At 58.7% G+C, this 19,233-nt stretch overlaps 3 protein-coding genes across 3 annotated transcripts in view; 2 read left to right on the top strand and 1 right to left on the bottom strand.

Moving 5' to 3' along the window:
- The first annotated feature begins 42 nt into the window (after positions 1-42).
- On the top strand, positions 43-8,231 carry EXOC3L1 (exocyst complex component 3 like 1). Its single transcript, XM_084294469.1, has 13 exons — positions 43-733; positions 1,086-1,246; positions 2,036-2,255; positions 2,519-3,179; positions 3,322-3,439; positions 3,597-3,722; positions 3,953-4,053; positions 4,366-4,476; positions 4,621-4,750; positions 5,844-5,966; positions 6,354-6,509; positions 6,711-6,835; positions 7,347-8,231. Exons 1-13 carry the CDS (start codon positions 691-693, stop codon positions 7,531-7,533), a joined length of 2,262 nt encoding a protein of 753 aa, XP_084150595.1. The 5' UTR covers positions 43-690; the 3' UTR covers positions 7,534-8,231.
- An 883-nt stretch (positions 8,232-9,114) lies between these two features.
- Positions 9,115-11,048, top strand: CTRL (chymotrypsin like; the record flags this gene model as incomplete). The annotated part of the gene is made up of 7 exons (XM_084294491.1): positions 9,115-9,166; positions 9,351-9,454; positions 9,571-9,650; positions 9,880-9,961; positions 10,059-10,239; positions 10,593-10,726; positions 10,887-11,048. The coding sequence occupies 7 exons, from the start codon at positions 9,115-9,117 to the stop codon at positions 11,046-11,048; spliced, it is 795 nt and encodes a 264-aa protein (XP_084150617.1).
- Positions 11,049-12,274: 1,226 nt separating this feature from the next.
- The window catches only part of PSKH1 (protein serine kinase H1), a 31,612-nt gene continuing 24,653 nt past the window's right edge, over positions 12,275-19,233 (bottom strand). Inside the window, exon 4 of the mRNA XM_084294485.1 lies at positions 12,275-18,138. Within this exon, the coding sequence (XP_084150611.1) occupies positions 17,821-18,138 (318 nt within the window). The 3' untranslated portion in view covers positions 12,275-17,820. The remainder of the gene's footprint in view (positions 18,139-19,233) is intronic.

Below are 19,233 nucleotides of genomic sequence, written 5' to 3'. Positions count from 1 at the left end.
ACCGGTCCCGGCCGCGCCCCGGGGAGGGCGGCACCGGGAGCGCCCCGCGTCCCGCCCGGGGACCGGAGAGCGCGGCTGGACGGGGGCAGCACGGACCCGCTGCGGGCACCACGTAGCGACCGGGGACACGCCCGAGCCGCTGGGGTCACCCCATAGCCGCTGGGGGCAGCCACTATCTCCTGGGGTCACCTCATAGCCATTGGGGTCACCCCATACCTCCTGGGGTCGCCCCTTATCTTCTGGGGTCACCCCGTATCTACTGGGGATATCCCATATCTTTATCTTCTGGGGTCACCCCGTATCTACTGGGGACACCCCATACCTTCTGGGGTCACCCCATACCTACCGGGGACACCCCATATCTTTATCTTCTGGGTTCACCCCATCCCCATTGGGGTCACCCCATCCCCACTGGTGACACCCAGTACCCATAGGACTCACCCCATATCTTCTGGGTTCACCCCATCCCCACCGGGGTCACCCCATCCCCATTGGGGTCACCCCATCCCCACCCTGGGCGCCCCCAAACCACGACACCCAGCTGCGGGGAGGGCTGCGAATCCCCCTCACATCCCCACCCCACTGCCTGGCCCCAAACATCCCGACGAGCCCCCGGGGAGCGCTGAGGAAGCGGCCGCCGCCTTCCTCCGTGCGCAGCCCAGCCCCGCGGCCCTGGAGCTGGCAGCGGCCATGGGCACGTCGGCGGAGGACGAGCAGGGCGCGAGCCCCAGAGGTAACGGGGTGACCGGGCGGGAGGGACGCATCCCTAATTCACCACCTCCCAGACCCTTTTTCCTTGTCCCTTGTGCTTTCTCGGGGAGGTGGAAGCCTTGGGGTGACCCGTCCTTGTCGTGCTGGGTCACCCCAGCTGGGTGATGTCCTGAGCTCTTCGGGGCACGCTTCTGCTGTGGGAACACTGGGGCCATCCCAGAAGGTCCCGCTCATTGTCGTGGTGTCCGGCTGCCCCCATCGGGGTGTGCTTGGACGTCCGCTGCCGGCCGGTTTCCTGCTCCCGGCCCCGGGGGCCCTTCCTGCCCGCGAGGAGAGGCTTCGTCGTGCTCCTTAACCCCTGGCTTCGTCCCCAGAGGAAGAGTGGCCGGAGGTGGAAAAGGCGGAGAAGTTGGCCAGGGGAGCTGCTCTGAAATGGGCTTCGGGGGTGTTTTACCGCCCCGAAAACCTGGAGGGGCTCGGGCACTACCGCAGCCGAGAGACGCAGAGGAACAGCTCCATCCAGTCGCGGCTGAAGGTGGGTATCGGTCACATCCCAGCGGGCGGATGCTTCGCCACCTCCCCGAGCAGGGATCCCAGCCAGGGTCTTCTGCATTGAATCATTTTTTTTCTGCCTCTGGACAAATCTCATCCTTTGGTCGGCCCTCGCTGGGAGAAATGCAGTTGTTTAGGGGGAAAATTGCCCAAGAGGCAACTTGTTTTAAGCTCCCTCGGAAAAAAAATACATATATATTTCAGTGCATCCTGCATAAAAGTGCTTCTTTGCACCAGGAACCAAAAGCTAACTGGGCAAACAGGGCGTGAAGATGGCCCAGCGCTGCCGCAGAGCTGGAAAAAAATGGAAATCCATTTGAGGTGTTTCATGCCATTAATATGCCCAGTGGGCATCCTGGGGCCTGTAAATATTTTGGAGAAGCAAAGGAGTATTTTAAATCTGAAAGGAGACAGCTGGTTACCGCTCCCCCTGCTGCCCTGGTAACCCCGCAGTGGTGCCCTTCTCCCACCTCGTGCTCAGTAGCCACTGACAGCCCCAAACCCTGCGAACAGGCTCAGTAAAATGAGACTCGGTGTCCTCAGAGGGGTGACGTGGGACGTCCCTGGCGCTGGAGCAGCCTTCTTGAAGCCGGTGGGATGGGGTCATGGTGAGGGAGACGGGAAGGCATGAGGGATATTGGGGCAGCTCTCACCCTCTGGGGCTGGGGAAATGCACACAACAGAGGTTTGGCAGGGCTGGGGCAAACGGTGCGCGAGTCCACCAGCCTTCGAGAGCATCCCCACTGCCCTTCTGTCCCCTTCTGCTCCCCAGTCAACCGTCCAGTCCTACCTGGAGGGGGTGAGCGCGGGGCTGGAGCAGCTGCGGTCGGCGGTCCAGGAGGTGCAAAGCGTGTGCCAGGAGCTGGGGGCAGCGCGCTGGGCCCTGCTGGACTGCGCCGACCGCTTCCAGGACCTCCAGCAGATGCGGGCGCTGATGGCAGAGCACGTGCAGCTGGCCTCGGTGGTCCAGGTGCTGCCCCAGCTCTTCTCGGGTAAGGCACTGGCCCAGTGCTCGTGGGTTTGGGGTGGGAGGCACTCGGGAGTATTCCTTGCGCTCTGCACAGGGCTGGTGGCAAGGCTGGAGCAGGTTGCTCAGGCTTTGCGGATCGGGTTTGGAAAGGCTCCGTGGATGGAGATGGGCTGGATCAGACCCTTCCCCTCGTGATCTCCCTGTTACCCCATGCCCATGGTCTCAGCGCCAGCTCCCCTTTGCCCCCTGCACTCAGTCCTGGCACCTCTCCTCCCTCTCCCACAGTCCAGGAGGTTTTTTCCCACACGCTGCAGCTGCTCCGCGGGCAGCACCTCCTGGAGGCCCACGCGGAGATCATGATGATGGAGCACCTCCGGGATGACATCCTCTCCCAGCTGCACCTCCGGGGGCTCTCCAGCGCCCAGGCAACCGTGCTGTCCTACTTCAGCGGCCTGCAGGAGCTCAACGAGAGCCTGGCCAAGCAGCTGTGGGGCATTGTGGCCAGCAGCCTGCAGCTGGTGCGGGAGGACCCCGTGCTCTTTGTCACCGCCATACGGATCATCGAGAGGGAGGAGAAAATAGACGACACGCTGCTCCTGGATGCCACCTTCCTGCCCCCTGGCCGCCCAAAGGGCTGGAGGCAGAAGTTTTACCACGTCCTCCAGGAGGCCATCACAGGAAGCCGCTTCCACACCCCCCGCGTGGACGCTGAGGGCCCAGGGCTGTCCAGGCACCTGGAGGCACTGCAGAGGGACATCGTGTCCGAGCTGCGCGTGGTGAAGGACCTGATGGTCCAGTGCGTCCCGGCACACTACAACATCCTCAGCCTCTGCGCCACCACGTACCACCAGGCCCTCGCCAGCCACCTCCAGGACATCCTCCGAGAAGACCTGGACAAGCAGGCGCTCTTCCACCTCCTGAAGTGGGTGCTTCACGTGTACCACAGGTCAGCGGCCACGCCAAGAAGCTGGGGAGGTGCAGGGAGCCGGGCTGTCACCAGCACACGGTCCCTGGCCCTGGGAAGGGCAGAGGTAGGAGCTGCTGGAAAAGGCAGGTCTTGCCAGCCCCGTCCCACCTCTGCCCTCCAGCTCCGAGATGATGGGGCACCCGGACCTGCTCCCAGAAGTGGATGTTTCGTCTCTGGGCCCCTTGATTTCCCCCGAGCTCGTGGATCAGACAGAGAGGAGATACGTGGTGAAACTCAAGGTGAGTGAAGAGGCCCAGCCGTGGCCACCTCATGGGCAGCTGCTCCGACAGCAGCGTGGGTCCCTGAGCCTGGGGGATGAGGCTCAGGACCTGCTCCTGGGCTGTGCATGGGGTCCGGAGGGAGCTGACACCATGGTGGTGGGTGTCCTTCCCACAGGCTAGTGTGCTCGAGTGGATGCAGAGGACCCTGAAGACGGAGTTCGAGGAGTGGTTCTGGGAAAAGGAACCCGAGACGGACCATCAGGGCTTCTTCCAGTCAGACCTGCCCGTCCATGTCATAGAGGTGGGGCCCCAGCACCGCAGGTTGGCACCTCGTGCCCTTGCTGGCTTGTCTAGGGCCACGTTGTGCTCGTTGTAGCTCTGAGATGTGTTCAGGCTCTCCCCTTCCCTCTCCTGGGCTGCCACTGAGGGGCAGACATGCAGCAGCTGGGGCATGGCCATGCTGAGAGCCCCCCAAAAGGGGGCCGTGGCCTGCAGCCACTGACTCACCTCCACCGTCCTCTCCTCACACAGATGCTGAACAGTAACATCGAGGTAACTTCCTCGATCACCGACTCTCTGCAGCAGAAGGTCTACAACATGGCCTTGGAGGAGCTCGAGGCATTTCTGGGCCGGTCAGTGGAGCCCCTCACCCCCCTTCCCCTCCTCGCAGACCCTGCGTCCCCACAGCCCGGCACCACGGGCTGGTGGCAGAGATCTGCCACGTGGCCCCCAGTGCCGATCCAGGCCTCGTTCTTCCACGGGGTCCAAGATGGGTCCCGCTACCCTATCCACTTCCCTACCTCCCAGTGGCAGGACTGGAAGGAGCCAAATGAGCTGGGAGGGTTGTGGGCAGCGCATGCACCCCCAGGAACCACGGGAGCACCCCTGCTCCAGGCGTTTGTGGCAAGGCGCCTGCCCACCATGGTTCTCTGGCTGTGTTGCAGTCTGCGGGAAGCCCTCGTGCAACGTGGGAAGGAGCACCAGCAGGATCGCACCATACCCAAGCACTACGTCCCCTACCTGCTGGCCATGCTCAACAACGTCCTGGCTCTCAGGTAACGGGCACCAGCCTCAGCACCTCTCGGAGCAACCGCTCCACCTGCAAGGAACCACAAGTTCTCCATCCCCCTGCCCAGCTCCACAGTGTCCCCACTGTACATCCCAAGCTACCCGTCCCCTCCCTTCTCTCTCTCTTCTAGCTCCTCTGTCCCCACTCTCCACCCCAACTCCTCCTGCAGAGAAGTCCCCACGTCCCTCCGGGCTGCTCTAGACAGGACGCAGAAAAAAGCCTGCCAGCTGCTGCTGGAGGAGCTGCTCCTCGACCTGCAGGTACGTTTGTCCACAGCCCCTGAGGCTGGCGGGGATGCAACAGAGCTGTCCCCAGAGCACGGCACTGCCTACTCCTGCCCAGGATATGGGCCACATGCTCCGTAACAGCGGGCTGCATCCAGCTGGCTATCATCCTGCAAACACAGCCCTGCCAGCCTGGCTCCCAGGCCTTGATAAACCACCAGCAGCTCACACGACGGCTCTTGCCTGCCAGCACTACCCTATATCACTGAGGCAGATGGCCCCAAAACCACTAACTGACAGAGGCTGGGAGCCACAGCCCACCTGGGCTTCCTTGCACTTCTTTCTGTGGCTGTTTCGTGGCACAAAACCAAGCAGGAGAGAGGCAGTGTCCGTGCAGAGGAGATAAGCAGATCTGTGACTGCCCGAGTCATTTCCTGGCAGTATAGTCAAATTTAGCTTTCCTGGAGTCTGGACAAAATCTGGAAAAAATAATGGCCTGGGTATTTAGGGCTGGAAGGTGAATGCCATGGAAACAAAAGAGCCACTAAAGGATGAAGCGCTCACAGGCAGTGTGGAGATTGCCATGGCCCCAGCAGATACAGAGAGATGTGTGCCTCCAGGCAGGAAGAGGATGCTGCTGACAAGGACAGCAGGGGAGGAGGAGGTCAAAGCCCTGAGTGAAAACAAAACATGTCTAAGCAGGGAAAGTGGAAAGGAATAGAAATTAAAAATTAAGTTGCAGAAGGACAGGCCAAAAGCAAGCATGTGAGGAGCAGCTCGCTGCCCCAAAGCTCAGGTGCTACCTGGGTGCAGTGCCCTGTGTAACTCCACGACCCAGGTGAAGCTCAAAATGCTGGTCTGCGGTCATCAAACAGACCCAAAAGTGGCAGTCCTGGCGTATTTCCATCCATTTCCTAATCTACATCACTCCTATTATTTTTTTTTTTTTTTTTTTTTTTTTTTGCTGGCAGGGCCCTCTTATAGAAATAGGCTTGGGGGCAAGGCAAAGCAGACATGCTTCCAGGCAGCAGGAGGGCAGGTGCTATGGGATGCTGTGCCACCCTGCAGATGGAACTGCTCCCAGAGCAGCAAGGTACAAGCATTTCATGTTTTCCTGTGCTTCTTTCAGCCCCTGTGTGTGGAGCTGGCTTCACGGAAGTGGCTCTCTGGGGCCCAGCTGGTCAACAACATGTGCGAAGTGATAGACAAGTACGCGAAGGACTTCTCCCGTGTCAAGAAACCTCTCTTCAAGGTACCGTTGCTGCAGGGCTTCTCTTGTGCGTCCTCTGACCAGCTGCTTGTCTCTAGGGCAAAGATGTAGGGTTTTGAGCAAACGGGTCTAGTGGAAGGTGTCCGTGCCCATCCTTGGGGCCCAGAACACAGTCCAGAGGCAGCAGGGTGCTGGGAGGGGAGCGGAGATGCAGAGCCACGGTCACTGAAGATTTGCTGGAGAGCCCACGTCCTCCAGAGCAGCCCCGGGGGATCCATCGTGCAGAGATGTTCGGGGTTTCCCCCAAATTCAGCCGTCCTTCTGCCCTCAGTGCTTGGCGTTGTGCCTGGCCCCTTTCCCCTCTACCTTTCCTAGGCAGTTCATGTCTTACCCCCAGGGCTAACAGCTTCCTTCTGCCCTGCTGCCCAGCTCCTGCTGACAGAGTGCGAGCTCCTGGTTGCAAACCAGTACCTGCGGGCGCTCATGCAGAAGAAGATGGTGTGCAAGAGCAAGGAGGAGCGGAGGCAGTTCTGTGACCGCCTGCTGCAGGACGCCACGCAGCTCCGGGAGCTCTTCTGTAGCCTGGTGAGAGGTGCCCGAAGGCGCTGGGGAGCTGGGGGGATGCTGTGAGAAGGGGGCATTGCACGGCCCAGAGCAAGGCCGAGTTACGAGCTGTTCCCCTCCAACGGGTGCACTGGCTTAGGAAAAAGACGGGGCAGTTACCCTTGGTGCACGTGTGAGGAGAAACTGGCTGGAAACTCATCTACGTCCCCCTCTCCCTCTCAGGGCCTGGACAGGAGCCAGCAGAACCTCGAGGCCGTGTTTGCCGTGCGGGAGCTGCTCTGCCTGAAAGACACGGCTCTGCTCAGCCTGGAGGTGCTGGGCTTCGTCACCAAGTACCCCGACGTCAGGTAGGGAGCCCAGCTCTGCTCTCCCATGAGGCAGGGTAGGGAGGACCACACTGGGGAGCCACATTTGGGCTGCAGAGCACGCAGAAAGTTTCCTTTTCCCATGCCCCAGATTTGAGGGATTCCAGCAAATTTCCAAGGGCAAAGACATAAAGGGAAAAGCAGCTCTGCTGTGGCATTCACCTGTCCATAATTAGTTGCCAAAAGGGTGGGCAACCACAAAACCAAATTGGAAATGGCAGAATTGGCAAAAAAAAAAAGAAGAAAAAAAAAAAAACGAAAAAAGAAATGCCAAACCCCAAAATTACAAGGTTTGTGGGATTATTTTCAAGCCTATTTAAAGATTTTTTAAAGATTTGGCTGGCTTGAAGTGCCAGCTCTCCCCAGCCTCAGCTCGGCTTCTCTGGATCATGGGAGATTTGGGGGATGCGAGCGCTGCGGGGCCCAGCGGTGCTGTGCAGGGCTGCAGAGGAGGCAGTGCTGCACCCCGGCTCACCTCCTGCTCTCTGCCCAGCGACGAGCACATCTCCACCTTGCTGGATCTCCGGGGCGACGTCTCCAAGGAGCTGCGACACCTGGTGCTGGAAATGATGGCACAGCACCCCCAGGCCCTGCCTGAGAGCTACCAGCCCATCTTCAGCACCATCCTTGTCCCCGCACCCGAGCTGCCCTTCTGCCTTCGCAAGGGCAAGTGTGCCTGACACAGCCCGCTGCCTGCCACGGCCCCGCTGCCCCCCTGGACCACGCGGGACAGCTCCGAGGCTGTGTGGGGAGAAAGGAGATGCCACGTGGCATCCCCCTTGCGCTGCACCTTGCCCTGTGTTGGGGACGGGCTGGATACGTAGCATCCTTCTCTGGTCTTGCTTTGCTGAGCCAACTGTCGCCCCTCTAAGCAGACCCAGGAGATGTGGGTCAAGAGAAAAACCAACCCACAGCTCTGCTGGCCTGCGGAGGCAGCAATCGGGACCTGCTCAGGTTTAGCCCATTGCCTGTAGGGGAAAGAAGAGCAGCAGAGCAAAGGACAGGAGGCTGCAGCTGGGGTGAGGCCAACCCTCCATGGGGCTGCAGAGATATCTGCGCTTCCCTGAGGATCCAGACAGCCAGAGCAGCCTGGGCGTTGATTCTTTGATCACCCCAGCTCGGAGACAAATCACAGCCTCGCTAGGCCCAGGCTTGCAGAGGGTTTTGGCCATGTAGGGGCTTCCTCTCCTGTCCACCAGCCTGGGCCACGCATGGATGGGGGGGCAGCATCTCAGCCAGCTCATCCTGGCTCACGGCAATAGAGGAGGGGTCTCGTGTGTGCGCAGCCCCACGCTCAGTGGGTGGCAGGAGAGGTGACCTCCACACCCCGCTGCACTTGCTGCCTCGTGGCGGGCCCGATCCTGCTGCCCATGCACAGCACTGATACAGAAATAAAGACTTGAGCTCTGCACGCACTTGCCGGCGTCCTGACTGCGCGCCAGAGGACAGGGGCACGGGGGTGGCACAGAGCAGAGACTGTCCCTGTGCTCAGCATCGCCCCAGGGATAGCTGCGGGAACTCAGGCAGGCATTACCCGGGGAGGTGGGTGACAATGCAAATGCTGCGTCCTTCCTGCACCCAGGATGGTAACGGGGAGGCTCGGGGGGCAGAAGTCCCCTTGAGTTTGGGGTCAGAGGGGCTGGGCAGCTGTTGGGGGGTGGCACAGGGGTTGTGGGGTCAGCCTTGCCATCCTCCCAGGGGCTCACCGTGCGTTCTCCAGAGCTCCTGGCTGCCTGGGAAGGCTTCTGCTCCCCCCAGCTGGCTCTGGGATGCACTCACCTGTACAGGGACACACCTCTAGGGGTGGCCTTGGGCCCTGGGAACGTCCAGCTGGGACGTGCGCCTTCCAGGGACGTCACAGCCATGCGGAGGAACAGCCCTGGTGCCAAGCAGATCTGCAACAGGCCTGGGGACGCGGCCATCTCCCACAGCCCAGGCACCGGCACCCATCTCAGCCCCATCTGTGTGCCAGCAAATAGCCCAAGCAGTAAACATGTCCCCATCACGGCCCTACAGGACCCTCCCTCTCTGTAGCATCAGCAAGAAACCACACAGCTCATCCCAGCAGTGGCCCTGCTGCCTTTCTGCAGCCGTCAACACCAGGGCCACTTGGGGCACGGCAGGCACAGGCCTGGCACAGCACCGCTGCCTGCAGCTGGGACGAGGCACGACGGGGACCTTGCCCTGCCTGGCCACGAGCCACGCGGCTCCCAGCTGCTATAAAGCCCGTGGGCCCTGAGACACGGCCGTGTCCTCCCAGGATGGCATTTCTCTGGGCAGTTGCCTGCCTGGCCCTCGCCAGCGCCGTCTCAGGTAAGCGCAGCCACGCACCCAGCGGGGTGGCACCGTGCCACCCTCTGCTCCCCCGGGCACAGCACCCGAGGTGCCAGCAGGTCCTGGGGGACAGTAGCACAGAGCAGGGGTGCACCCCCTGGGCACAAACCCCGAGTGGGGTGCTGTGCCCGGCCACCTTCATGCCCCTGAGCCTCCTCCGCAGGCTGCGGGGTGCCCTCGATCAGCCCCTCGGTGCAGTACAATGAGAGGATCATCAACGGGCAGAATGCGGTGCCTGGCTCCTGGCCCTGGCAGGTGTCCCTGCAGGTTCGTCCCCATCCCGTGGGTCAGGACGTGGGCAGGCACCCGAGGGGACCCGCACCTCACTGCCTGTCCCCAGCCCCGGGCACAGCCCCAGCTCTGCTCCCCCTTTTCCTCCCCAGACCCGTACGGGATCCCACTTCTGCGGCGGCTCCCTGATCAACGAGTACTGGGTGGTCACAGCTGCCCACTGCGAATTCAAGTGAGGAGCGATGCCCTCCGGCACCACCAGCCCCAGCCCCATGCCAGGGAACAACTGAGGGACGGGCACAGCCTCAGGATGTGTGGGGCAGCCCCAAAGGGACCGAGCAGCCCACGGCTCCCTCCCCAGCTGCCCCCTTGGCACCCCCGCAGTCCCCAGGGCTGCAGAGCCCTGGGGCCAGGTGCTGGCTGCCACGGGGCTCCCTGACCCCACCACACACCTCTTGCAGCCCCTACTCCCACGTTGTCGTCCTCGGGGAGTATGACCGCAACTCCGGGTCGGAGGCCGTGCAGGTGAAGACCGTGGCGAAGGTGAGTCGGGTGGATGCGGTGTGGAGGGGGCCACGGCTCCGTGCCACAGTGTGGTGGCTCTCGGAGGGCTGGGATGAGATATTCTGGCTCTCGGCAGGCCGTCACGCACCCCAACTGGGACTCCTACAACCTCAACAACGACATCACCCTGCTGAAGCTCTCCTCGCCTGCCCAGCTGGGGGCTCGCGTGGCCCCCGTCTGCCTGGCCCCAGCCAACCTGGCCCTGCCCAGCAACCTGCAGTGCGTCACCACGGGCTGGGGACGCACCAACACCAACTGTATGTACCCCAGGGCTTGGGGGGGGCTCCTGGCAAGCTGAGCTGCCTCTTGTAGCAGGGGGAAGACGGCATACACAGCCCCCAAAGGGCCCGGTGTGTGCGGGGTACCCACGGGCACGAGCTCGCCTTTGCTCTGGGCTGCTTGCACCTACCTGGAGATGAGTGTGCCGGGGGTACGGCTGCAGGGAGCAGCAACACGCATCGCAGGGCAGCACCAGCACCTTGGGCCTGGCAGAGGGAGCTTCCCTGGGGTGTCTGTGCCCTTACACAGCGATGTCTGTGCGATCCCAGAGCCCAGGGCCGTGTGCCTGCCCAGCACAAGCTAACGCTGCTTTTTTTTTTTTTCCCCCCAGCCAACGCCTTGGCGGTGCGCCTGCAGCAGGTGACCCTGCCCCTGGTCTCCCAGAGCCAGTGCATGCAGTACTGGGGCAGCAGCATCACCAGCTCCATGCTGTGCGCCGGGGGGGTCGGCGCCTCCTCCTGCCAGGTGAGGAGCTGGATCCGTGAGGATTCGGGGGCTGTGGTGCCTGGGGAACCTGAGATCGAGCATCTGGAGTGGCTGGGATGGGTTCGGAGCGAGGTCCCGGAACCTTGGCAGCAGCAGCAGGATGGGGGCACAGCGAGGTGGGGGCCTTTTCTCTCCGCAGGGTGACTCCGGGGGCCCGCTCATGTACCAGAACGGCAACGTCTGGACCCTGATCGGCATCGTCTCCTGGGGGAACAGCAACTGCAACATCCGCACGCCCGCCGTCTACACCCGCGTCAGCCAGTTCCGAAACTGGATCGATTACATCGTCGCACAGGGGTAGAGCTGGGGACGAAGGGATCCCCGTGCCAGGCTCCGGCAAGGAGAGCTGGGCAGAGCCTCCCGGCACCTCCAGCCCTGCCAGCGAGGGGCTGAGCACCACGCCAGGCTCCCCGCGCTGCAGAGCAATAAAGTGCCCCCCTTTGCTTACTTGATCTCCGGCTCCTTTCCTCTCGTGGTGCTGACCAGGAGCACGGGGGCAGAACGTGGCTCCTCTCCCTAAATCCAGAGCTTGGTGCCCGGCTGGGACCTGCCGAGCCTGGAGGCATCCACGGCCCAACCCAGGCATCGGGCACGGGGCTGGCTGGTGTCAGGGCAGGGGGATGCCGCTTTTCCCCAGGTGCTCTCTTCAGCACCCTGTGTCATCTCCGCTTAAATAAAAAAAAAGCCACGAGCCAGTCAGGGGCTTAAGGGCTGGCTCCTGGCAGCTCAAACTGGAGCCGGTCATCAGGGCACAGGGGAGAGGAGCAGGATCAGGCCGTCCCAACATAAGCAGTGTTTTTTTTTTTTTCCTTCACCAGTGCTGCAAACGTGATATAAAACCTCCACTGCATGAAGCGCTGCCCCCAAAATGCCCCATGGAACAAGCCCACTGTTGGCTTCAGCCGGCTTCTAAAGGACTTCAAAGGCAGCCAGAGCTGCAGAGAGGGACTGTACAGGCAGGAGAAAGTGCTGGCTGTGAGGTTTTTGCTGGGTGCCCAGGTCACCTCCACCCTTGCCCCTGGGCCCTGAAGAACCCCCCCCTGCAGCAGGATGCGGCTCAGAAGCAGCACGGGCTTCTCTCTCATTACACCTTTTCCTACAGATCCTTAAAAGAGGGAAAGTGGAGAGGTGAGCAACCCAGAGCACTTCTCTGGCCCTGCCTGCCACCTTGCAGCCCCAGAAAAGTGAGCAAAGCACCCAAAAGCACCCAAAAGCACCCCTCCAGCGACCAAACCGCGACTCCTGTGGTGAGGCTGAGTGCCTGGCTCACCGGGGACACAGCTCCTGGCACCCACACGGAGGATGCCAGGGAAGGTTTTTGGGGCACGCTGGTGCCTTTCTTCCAAGGGGTGAGCAGCTCCCAGCCTTCGGTGCCTTGGCTGGCCACCGTTCCCACCCGGAGCGCAGCGTCCTCCGGCCGCCGGACCATGCGTGTGCCAGAATTAAGGACAAGGGAGCGATGGGGTACACAGAATACATTTACGTGTTTAACAGAGTACACAAAATAAATAATTCTGTACACTCTACTCATCACGTTACAGACTAATTACAATGATTCAGACCTCACTCTCAGCGGCAGTGCTCGGCGCGGGGGCAGGACTCGGAGGCAAGTCGCAGGACTGGAGGCTCCTCCAGGCACACGGCCCCGCCGGGGACGGACAGGACATGACCGCCGTGCTTCCCAGCGGTTCCAACCCAGCACAGGAAATTCGGCAACCCAAAAATAACAGCAAGCAGCGGAAGGCCTCCCCCACCCCCGGGCCAGAGGGCTTCCCGGGAGGTGTCTTTCCGTAGCGAGAGGCAACAGGAAAACTCACAGCATCGGCGTGCGCTCGCGGTAGGTGCTCATTTCTAGTTTGGGCCAGGGTTTGTCCCACATTCAACAGAAACACAGTGCAAGGTCGTCGTGACAGCAGCGAGGAGCTCATCTGTCACACACGAGGGACCTACAGTATTACCGCAGGGGAGGACAGCAGGAGGAGAAAACCACGTCGCCGGGCAGGCAGCAGCCCCCTCCACCAAAGAGGTGCCGAGGGTGGAAGGCTCCGCGCTCCGTGACGCCGCTACCACGGGGCATCCCTGCTGCTTCACATTTTATTTTTTTCTGGCAAATTCAGCGCTCAGTAACACACACCTGACACGCACACACCTGCCTCTGGAGCACCTGAGAGCTGCATTGCTGATCCAGGCTGGAAGACGAGACCGAGCGGTCACAAAAAGCACCAAAACCTCCCGAGAGCGGTGCAGGGACCCGGGGCTGGGTACGGGGTGCCCTTTTGGAGGGGCGAGGGATGAGAGCAGGCACTGAGAGCCACTGCAGAGAGCTCCAAGAAGAGTGGGCAGAGGGAAGGGGGCACCCCAAAGAACGGCACCTCGATGCCCACCGTGAGCCTGAAGCAGGGTGGCAGCAAGCAGCCTGCAGAACAACTGCAATAATCTCACCCGAAGTGAAGGGCAGCGCCGACCCTGGGCAACAGGGTCCTCACAGGGAGGGTTCTCCCACCCCCAAGGCACCGTGTGTCTGCTGTCACATCGCTTCAGGGCTCACCGTGGCTACTGCAGAGCCAAATCCAGAGCCACGGCCCCGCAGTGGAGCTGACCACAACTGATGTCCATGAGCTGAGTGTTATCGACCCCTCAGGCAGACACCGTGGTTCTGCCAGAAAGCAGGACTGAGAAATAGAGCAGGGTGTGAGAAAATGTGAGTTACCAGAGCAGAACATGAACGAAAGGAAGAAAATATCCAAATGCCAACGAAGTGGAGAGTCTGAGGTTTCTCGTTCCCAGAACAAGTGTGTAACGCAGGCCCTGTACTGCAGCCGGCCTCCACACCACTACACGGGCCAGCAGGTCAGAGCCCTACGCCCACCACGAGGCTGTAAGGCTGTCCTTCACACACTTTTGTGCATTTCCAAGAACAGAGTCCAGGAACTGGCAGAAGAATCTGGACGCTACTGCAATCCCAATGTTAAATGGCACAGACTGCTGCTGGGCTGAAGGAGTGAGGGTTTCTACTGCCACCAGGCTCGTGTGTGAGTTGTTAGAAGCCTGAGAAGGGTGAGAAGTAAATCACAGCTGGACAAGTGCTTTTTAGCAAAACAGGTAGAAAAATACATTATGTATTCAAATCTGGATGCAAAGCTTAACAGTCTGTAGACTACTTAACATTGTTTCTGGAAGACCTTTTCCCATTCGTTTCCAATAGCCCTTCAAAATATCGAGGAACCATCAGGTTACTGAGGAACCACCAGGCAGCATTCTTTGAAGCTCTGACTATTGCCCCCAGGAGAGCAGGCAAACCCCCAGGACACAGCGATGGGATTCCTTTACACAGCAGTGCTAAGTTCCTAAAGACAAACACGCAGAAACCCCTTTGCTCCTTAAAACTGCTTTTTCCCTGAAAGAAAATAGGCTGGGATGCAACACCCTGAGCTTCTCATCGTATCTCGTGACCCAAGGAAGTCCCAAACCCACTGCTTCTAGCCCCAGCATCAACAGGTACGAGGCTTGGGAGCAGCACCACGCCGAGAGGGCAGCTCAACACCTCGGGCTGCAGGCGTGATCAGAGCCCCAAAACCCAGCATCTCTCCCCAAAACAGGGACGCAACTGGAAGGGACTGCATCCGGACAAGGACAGGCTGCAGTTTGCCACTAGGTGTCATTCCAGCTTCGTTTCATTCTGCGAGCAGAGTACAGGAAACCTAAGTGCTCTCTGCTGAGATCTGCACCCAGCTAACGGCTCTTCCACTGAAACTCAGCAATAGCCCGGGACACGTATTTGTTACCTGCATTCTCCTGGCTAATTCGAAACACCACGAGCCAAATTAAGAACCACCATTAAGAGCTAAAGAAGGAAACAAAACAAAACAAAAAAAACACCAAACATAAGAGCAGAAAAACAAAACGCCAGATTTAACTTCTAACATCCTCAAGCAAGGCACTTCTGAAAAGCGTAAACTCCTGAGATGTAAGATAAACCAGGAGCTGAGACACCCCTGTGGAATATATATGAAGGCATACGATCAAGAAAATTCACAGTGAAGAGCTTCTCAGAGGACAGGCTGAAGGCACCTGAACCGAGTGCTCAGAATTACAGCACGTAGCCTGTCCCCCCGCCATCAGACCCAGCTGAAAAATGTGCCACAACTGCAAGGGTAAAAGCACCGAGGAACTGTTCTGGAGCTGGACCTTGCAATGCAGCGTTTGCACCGTCACAGCCTTCCAGACAAAGTGAGAACGCAAAGGTCACTGAGGACACCACGGGATGCTTGGATGGAGCTGCAGCCACCCAGCACTGCGAAGGATCCCCCCTTCTGCCAGGTCACAGCACAAACCCACAGCTGACATCACTCCCAACTCTTCCTGGTGAGAGATCAGTTGCTGAACAGAGAAATAAAGCAAAAGCTGCCAGAAAAGGGAAGATTCTTGTTCTGCTTTGTGAAGGAGGAGAAGCAAGCTTGGTCAGATCATCCTGACCTCCAAACCCACTCATCTGGGCATTTCGATGGTCTAGTGGTTAAAGGAAAGGGTCTCAGGCTGCAGGTCTTGGCTCAGTCCATCAGTTTGACTTCCTGGCATAGGCACAATACCTACTTTAAGGAGAAACACGCCGAGATGATCTGGGGAGGGCCATGAAAGCACCTAAGAGGACAAAGATCACAGAGATCGTGTGTGATGCTCAAAGCATGCAGAAGACTCTTACAAGTAATGGCTCAAAACCAGAAACCCTCAGGGAGCGTCTGGCCATCTCTTAACACACAGGGTATGAACAATTTCCAGTTACTACCTGCCTTAGGGTACTCGCTGCTTTTGAAGAGCTGCTGGCAGGAACCTGAGGGGCACTGAACTGTTAACGAAGCAGAACGTGGCAAGCTGCCTGTTTTGTCAGAAATCGTGTCTGATTTATAGCTCCTTGTGTTGAAACAGGAAAAAAACACAACAAAAGGTAGAAGGATCTGAAGAAATCTTTTTTTTTTCCCCGTAGGTCACAGAACTGAAGAACAACACCCAGTAATTCCGCAGTACCAGCTAATGTTGACGGGAGAAAGACTGCACATGATGCGGGAGGATGGCCACTCAGGAAAGGGCAGCCTGCAAGGGACCCAGAGCTTTCAATAATGTGCAAACCCACGCAAAGGATTTAGGATTCACCCCTGCTGCAAGTGCATGCACGACCCCGCTGTCCTTGGGTTTCCGCCATCACATTTCTCATCACAAGCTTAGGAACAGCAAGCTGTGTTCAAAGTGGTTTCGGCCTCTCCTAGCTTTGGGGTGGAAAGCACACCCCTAAATCCCCTTTTTTCCCCGCTGAAGCCGTGCTGCTTTGCTGCTTGCAGGGTCAGAGCTCCTCGCGGATGTGCTGGAACTTTCACAGCCCTGCTGACACTACAACACGGTGGCAAAGACGTCAGTCTGAGAGGAAAAACCACGCTCCAGAGCCTGGACAGACTGGATCAACCTGCTAAGCACCTACTAGATGCACAGTAAAACTGCAGGGCTTCGTAAGAAAACCTCCAAAAAACAGCATTTGCCTTCACTCAGACCTGGCCTCTGCTATCGCAGGAGGCCAAACCTACCCCAAACGTGCCTTGCCCTGACTAGGAGGGAAAACATCTCAGCAGGATTGCACGAAGCTCAGCCCTACAGCACCCACCTTCCCCTGAGAGGTCCTTCACAAGGTGCCCCCATCGCCCAGCCAGCAGAGGAAACGCCAAAGGGCAGCTTTTCCCTGGTGGATTTAGGTCACACCTAACGGCTCCACAGCTTCTCTGCGATGTCTCTTGCTGCTGTCACTCCAGGACTGGGTTTTTCCCAGTCAAGCCCCTACCCTGATCCTACAGAGCCGTTTGTGGCCACCTCGCCAGCTCCCAATAGCATTTCGCTGTCCCAGTGAAGTGATGGCAACATCAGGGGACAGGGAACCAAAGCTTTGGTGTGCTGAAGGGACGTGGTTGGTAACAGTGAGAGGGCCAAGTCACGGCAACAAGAACAAACCTCACAAAGTGGGCACCAGTCCTGCTGAAGGCAGGGAAACCCCCACTACAACTGCCCTTGCTCTTGCGTTTGTTTCTCCAAGGACACCCAAAACATCTGCCCCAGCAGTGCAGAGTCCTTTCACCTCCCCTACCTACCACCCCGTACAGAGGATTTATACCACCTCAAAAGCCCTGTGCCCCAACAGAACTGCTGGAGGACGATTCGAGGCAGACAGCGAGGAGCCCCCCAAAAAACTGCCTCGCCAAGGACATCTCTTTGGACCACGAAGTTCCTGCAGGACGATCCTCCTCTCCCTGCCCTTCGATCAGGAGCGCCCACACAGTCAGGATAACCGGAGCTGGATTGCAGCCCCGAGGTCGCAGCACCTCCGTCTGGTGCCGGTTTGCACAGCAGCTCCGCGTGGTGTGAGCAAACCCTCCACGTCACCACGCCGCCGACAGCCCCTTGGGGAAGCCTCCCAGCTCCACCACCGTCACGGAAAGCCGTCTGGCATCTCCTCAGCGCTGCGTCGGGACGGGGAGCTGGTGGGCAGCACGCTGTGAGTCAGAGCCAGCCCGGTGCTAGCCGCGCGTGACTCATGGCAGCTTGACTGAAAAGGCACCACAGTCTGACTAAACCAGCTCAGAATAAGTGTATATATAACATTTTAAATATATACACGTGTATGTGCACAAAGGTGTGCACTTAAAGTGATTTTTTTTTTCTTTCATATGCAAGTGAGAGAAACTGAACCGCTCTGGCATCAATAAATAACTATGAACAACCAAGCTCCTGGGCGACAGAAAGAGCTCTTCTCCTCCTTTGCAGCTCCTTAATTTGTCTGTTCCTCGAGGCTCTGAGCTCCAAGCCCGCAAGAGCTGCTCCGTTTCCTGCATGAGACCCCGTGGCACTGCTCGCCCAGCAGGGCGCGATGGCCACCACAAGGTTCCTTTTCCTCCGCGCGGGGGGACACCTGAAGGAGGGGAGGGAGGAACCTGGACGTTCCTCCCCAAGTGCGCGTGCAGCAAAGGGTGCCGCACGCCTACACTGCAGGGAAGACTTCTGGAAAGACTTTCTGGCAGGTCCCAGCCCAGTGCTCAGCCGGTGTATTGCTGCTGGTAGCGCAGGTTGAGCTCTCGCAGCTCCCGTTCCCGAACCCGCCGCGACTTGTTGGACTTGGTGGAGCGGCTGGAGCGCGTGGACTGCGCGGATTTGGTGCTCTGGCAGCGGGACGATGCCCTCTTGAGAAGGTTTTGGGAGATGGAGCGGTGCAGGTTCTTCATGGAGGAGGAGGCTGCCATGCTGACCACCCAGGGGTGCTTCAGGGCCTGAAGGGCGGTCATCCTGTCGCTGGGGTCCACCGTGAGCAGGCGATCGATGAAATCCTTGGCCAGGTTGGACACGCTGGGCCAGGGCTGAAACACAAAAGAGGTAATTAGCACAAAACATCCTGGCACAGCTCTGCTGAGTCATTCATTCATTCCTCCCAGCCCCAAAAGGCGCTTCGGGGCATTCTGCTTCTTCCCCTTGCTCTTTCATCCTCTAATCTTCCAAGTCGCAACCAACAGTATCTAGCCAAGGAGAAGACGACAATTACTTGAAGAGCCTGCGAGGGGAGAGGGAATCCAGCAGCTCAACAGGGATGAAGCTGCTTCAGCTCCATGCCCCAGGGCCAAGCACTGAGCCTGCCTTCCCAGCTAGACGAGCATGTGGACACACACATCCAGGCACTCGGATCAGCATGGGGCATGACCAGCACACCAACCTGCTACCTGCTTGTAAGCAACCAGCCCTTTTTATCCCTTTTATTCCTCTGTTTTCCCGAACCAATTCCCTCCCCAAACCACCTAGATCCCTCCCTTTTCCCAGCCTTCAACATCTCATAATACAGCACGCTCAGGTCGCAAGTACCAAGTTCTGAATCCAATGGGTGTAGGTAGATGTAAGGAATCTTTAGGAATGCACAGCAACAAAACAGGAAGGAATTTCTTTTGACAAAATACCGGTTTTAAAGAACCAAAACCAAGCCAGAAAATAATTGATTAAAACCTTAAGCACACAGCTACACATGCTGGAACGGTTTCGTTTCTCACAGAAGACTGCATCAGCATCAATGTGAGAGAGGAGAATGTTTCCATGAGGATGAGCTGTGGACAAAGAGGGGAAGAAAACCACGGCAAAACCCACCAAAGCAGCGGGTGGAGGTGGGCAGCCTGGCTAGCTTGTAATACAAGCATCCAAGGGACCCAGGAAACAACAGGTTTCTGCAATCGCTTGCTGCTGCGTGGCTCTCACCCTTCCTGCAACCACCGATACGTGCACAGAGACCACAGCCTGAGCAGCATTAAAACACCATGCAGTTCATGCACCAAAGCTCGGGACACATCACATTAACGTCATCCACAGCCACACACGTGTAACTGAGAACAGCACAGAGGTGAACAAAGCAGGCTGCTATTCTGTGTCTTTCGTTCCTCTTTTGGTGAGGAAGAAAAGAACGAGGCTATTTT

This window comes from Netta rufina, assembly GCF_964035555.1.
Source record: "Netta rufina genome assembly, chromosome: 13".
In the NCBI taxonomy this organism is placed as follows: Eukaryota; Metazoa; Chordata; class Aves; order Anseriformes; family Anatidae; genus Netta; species Netta rufina.
Note: the sequence above shows the minus strand (reverse complement) of the source record. Positions and strands in the feature narration are given on the sequence as shown.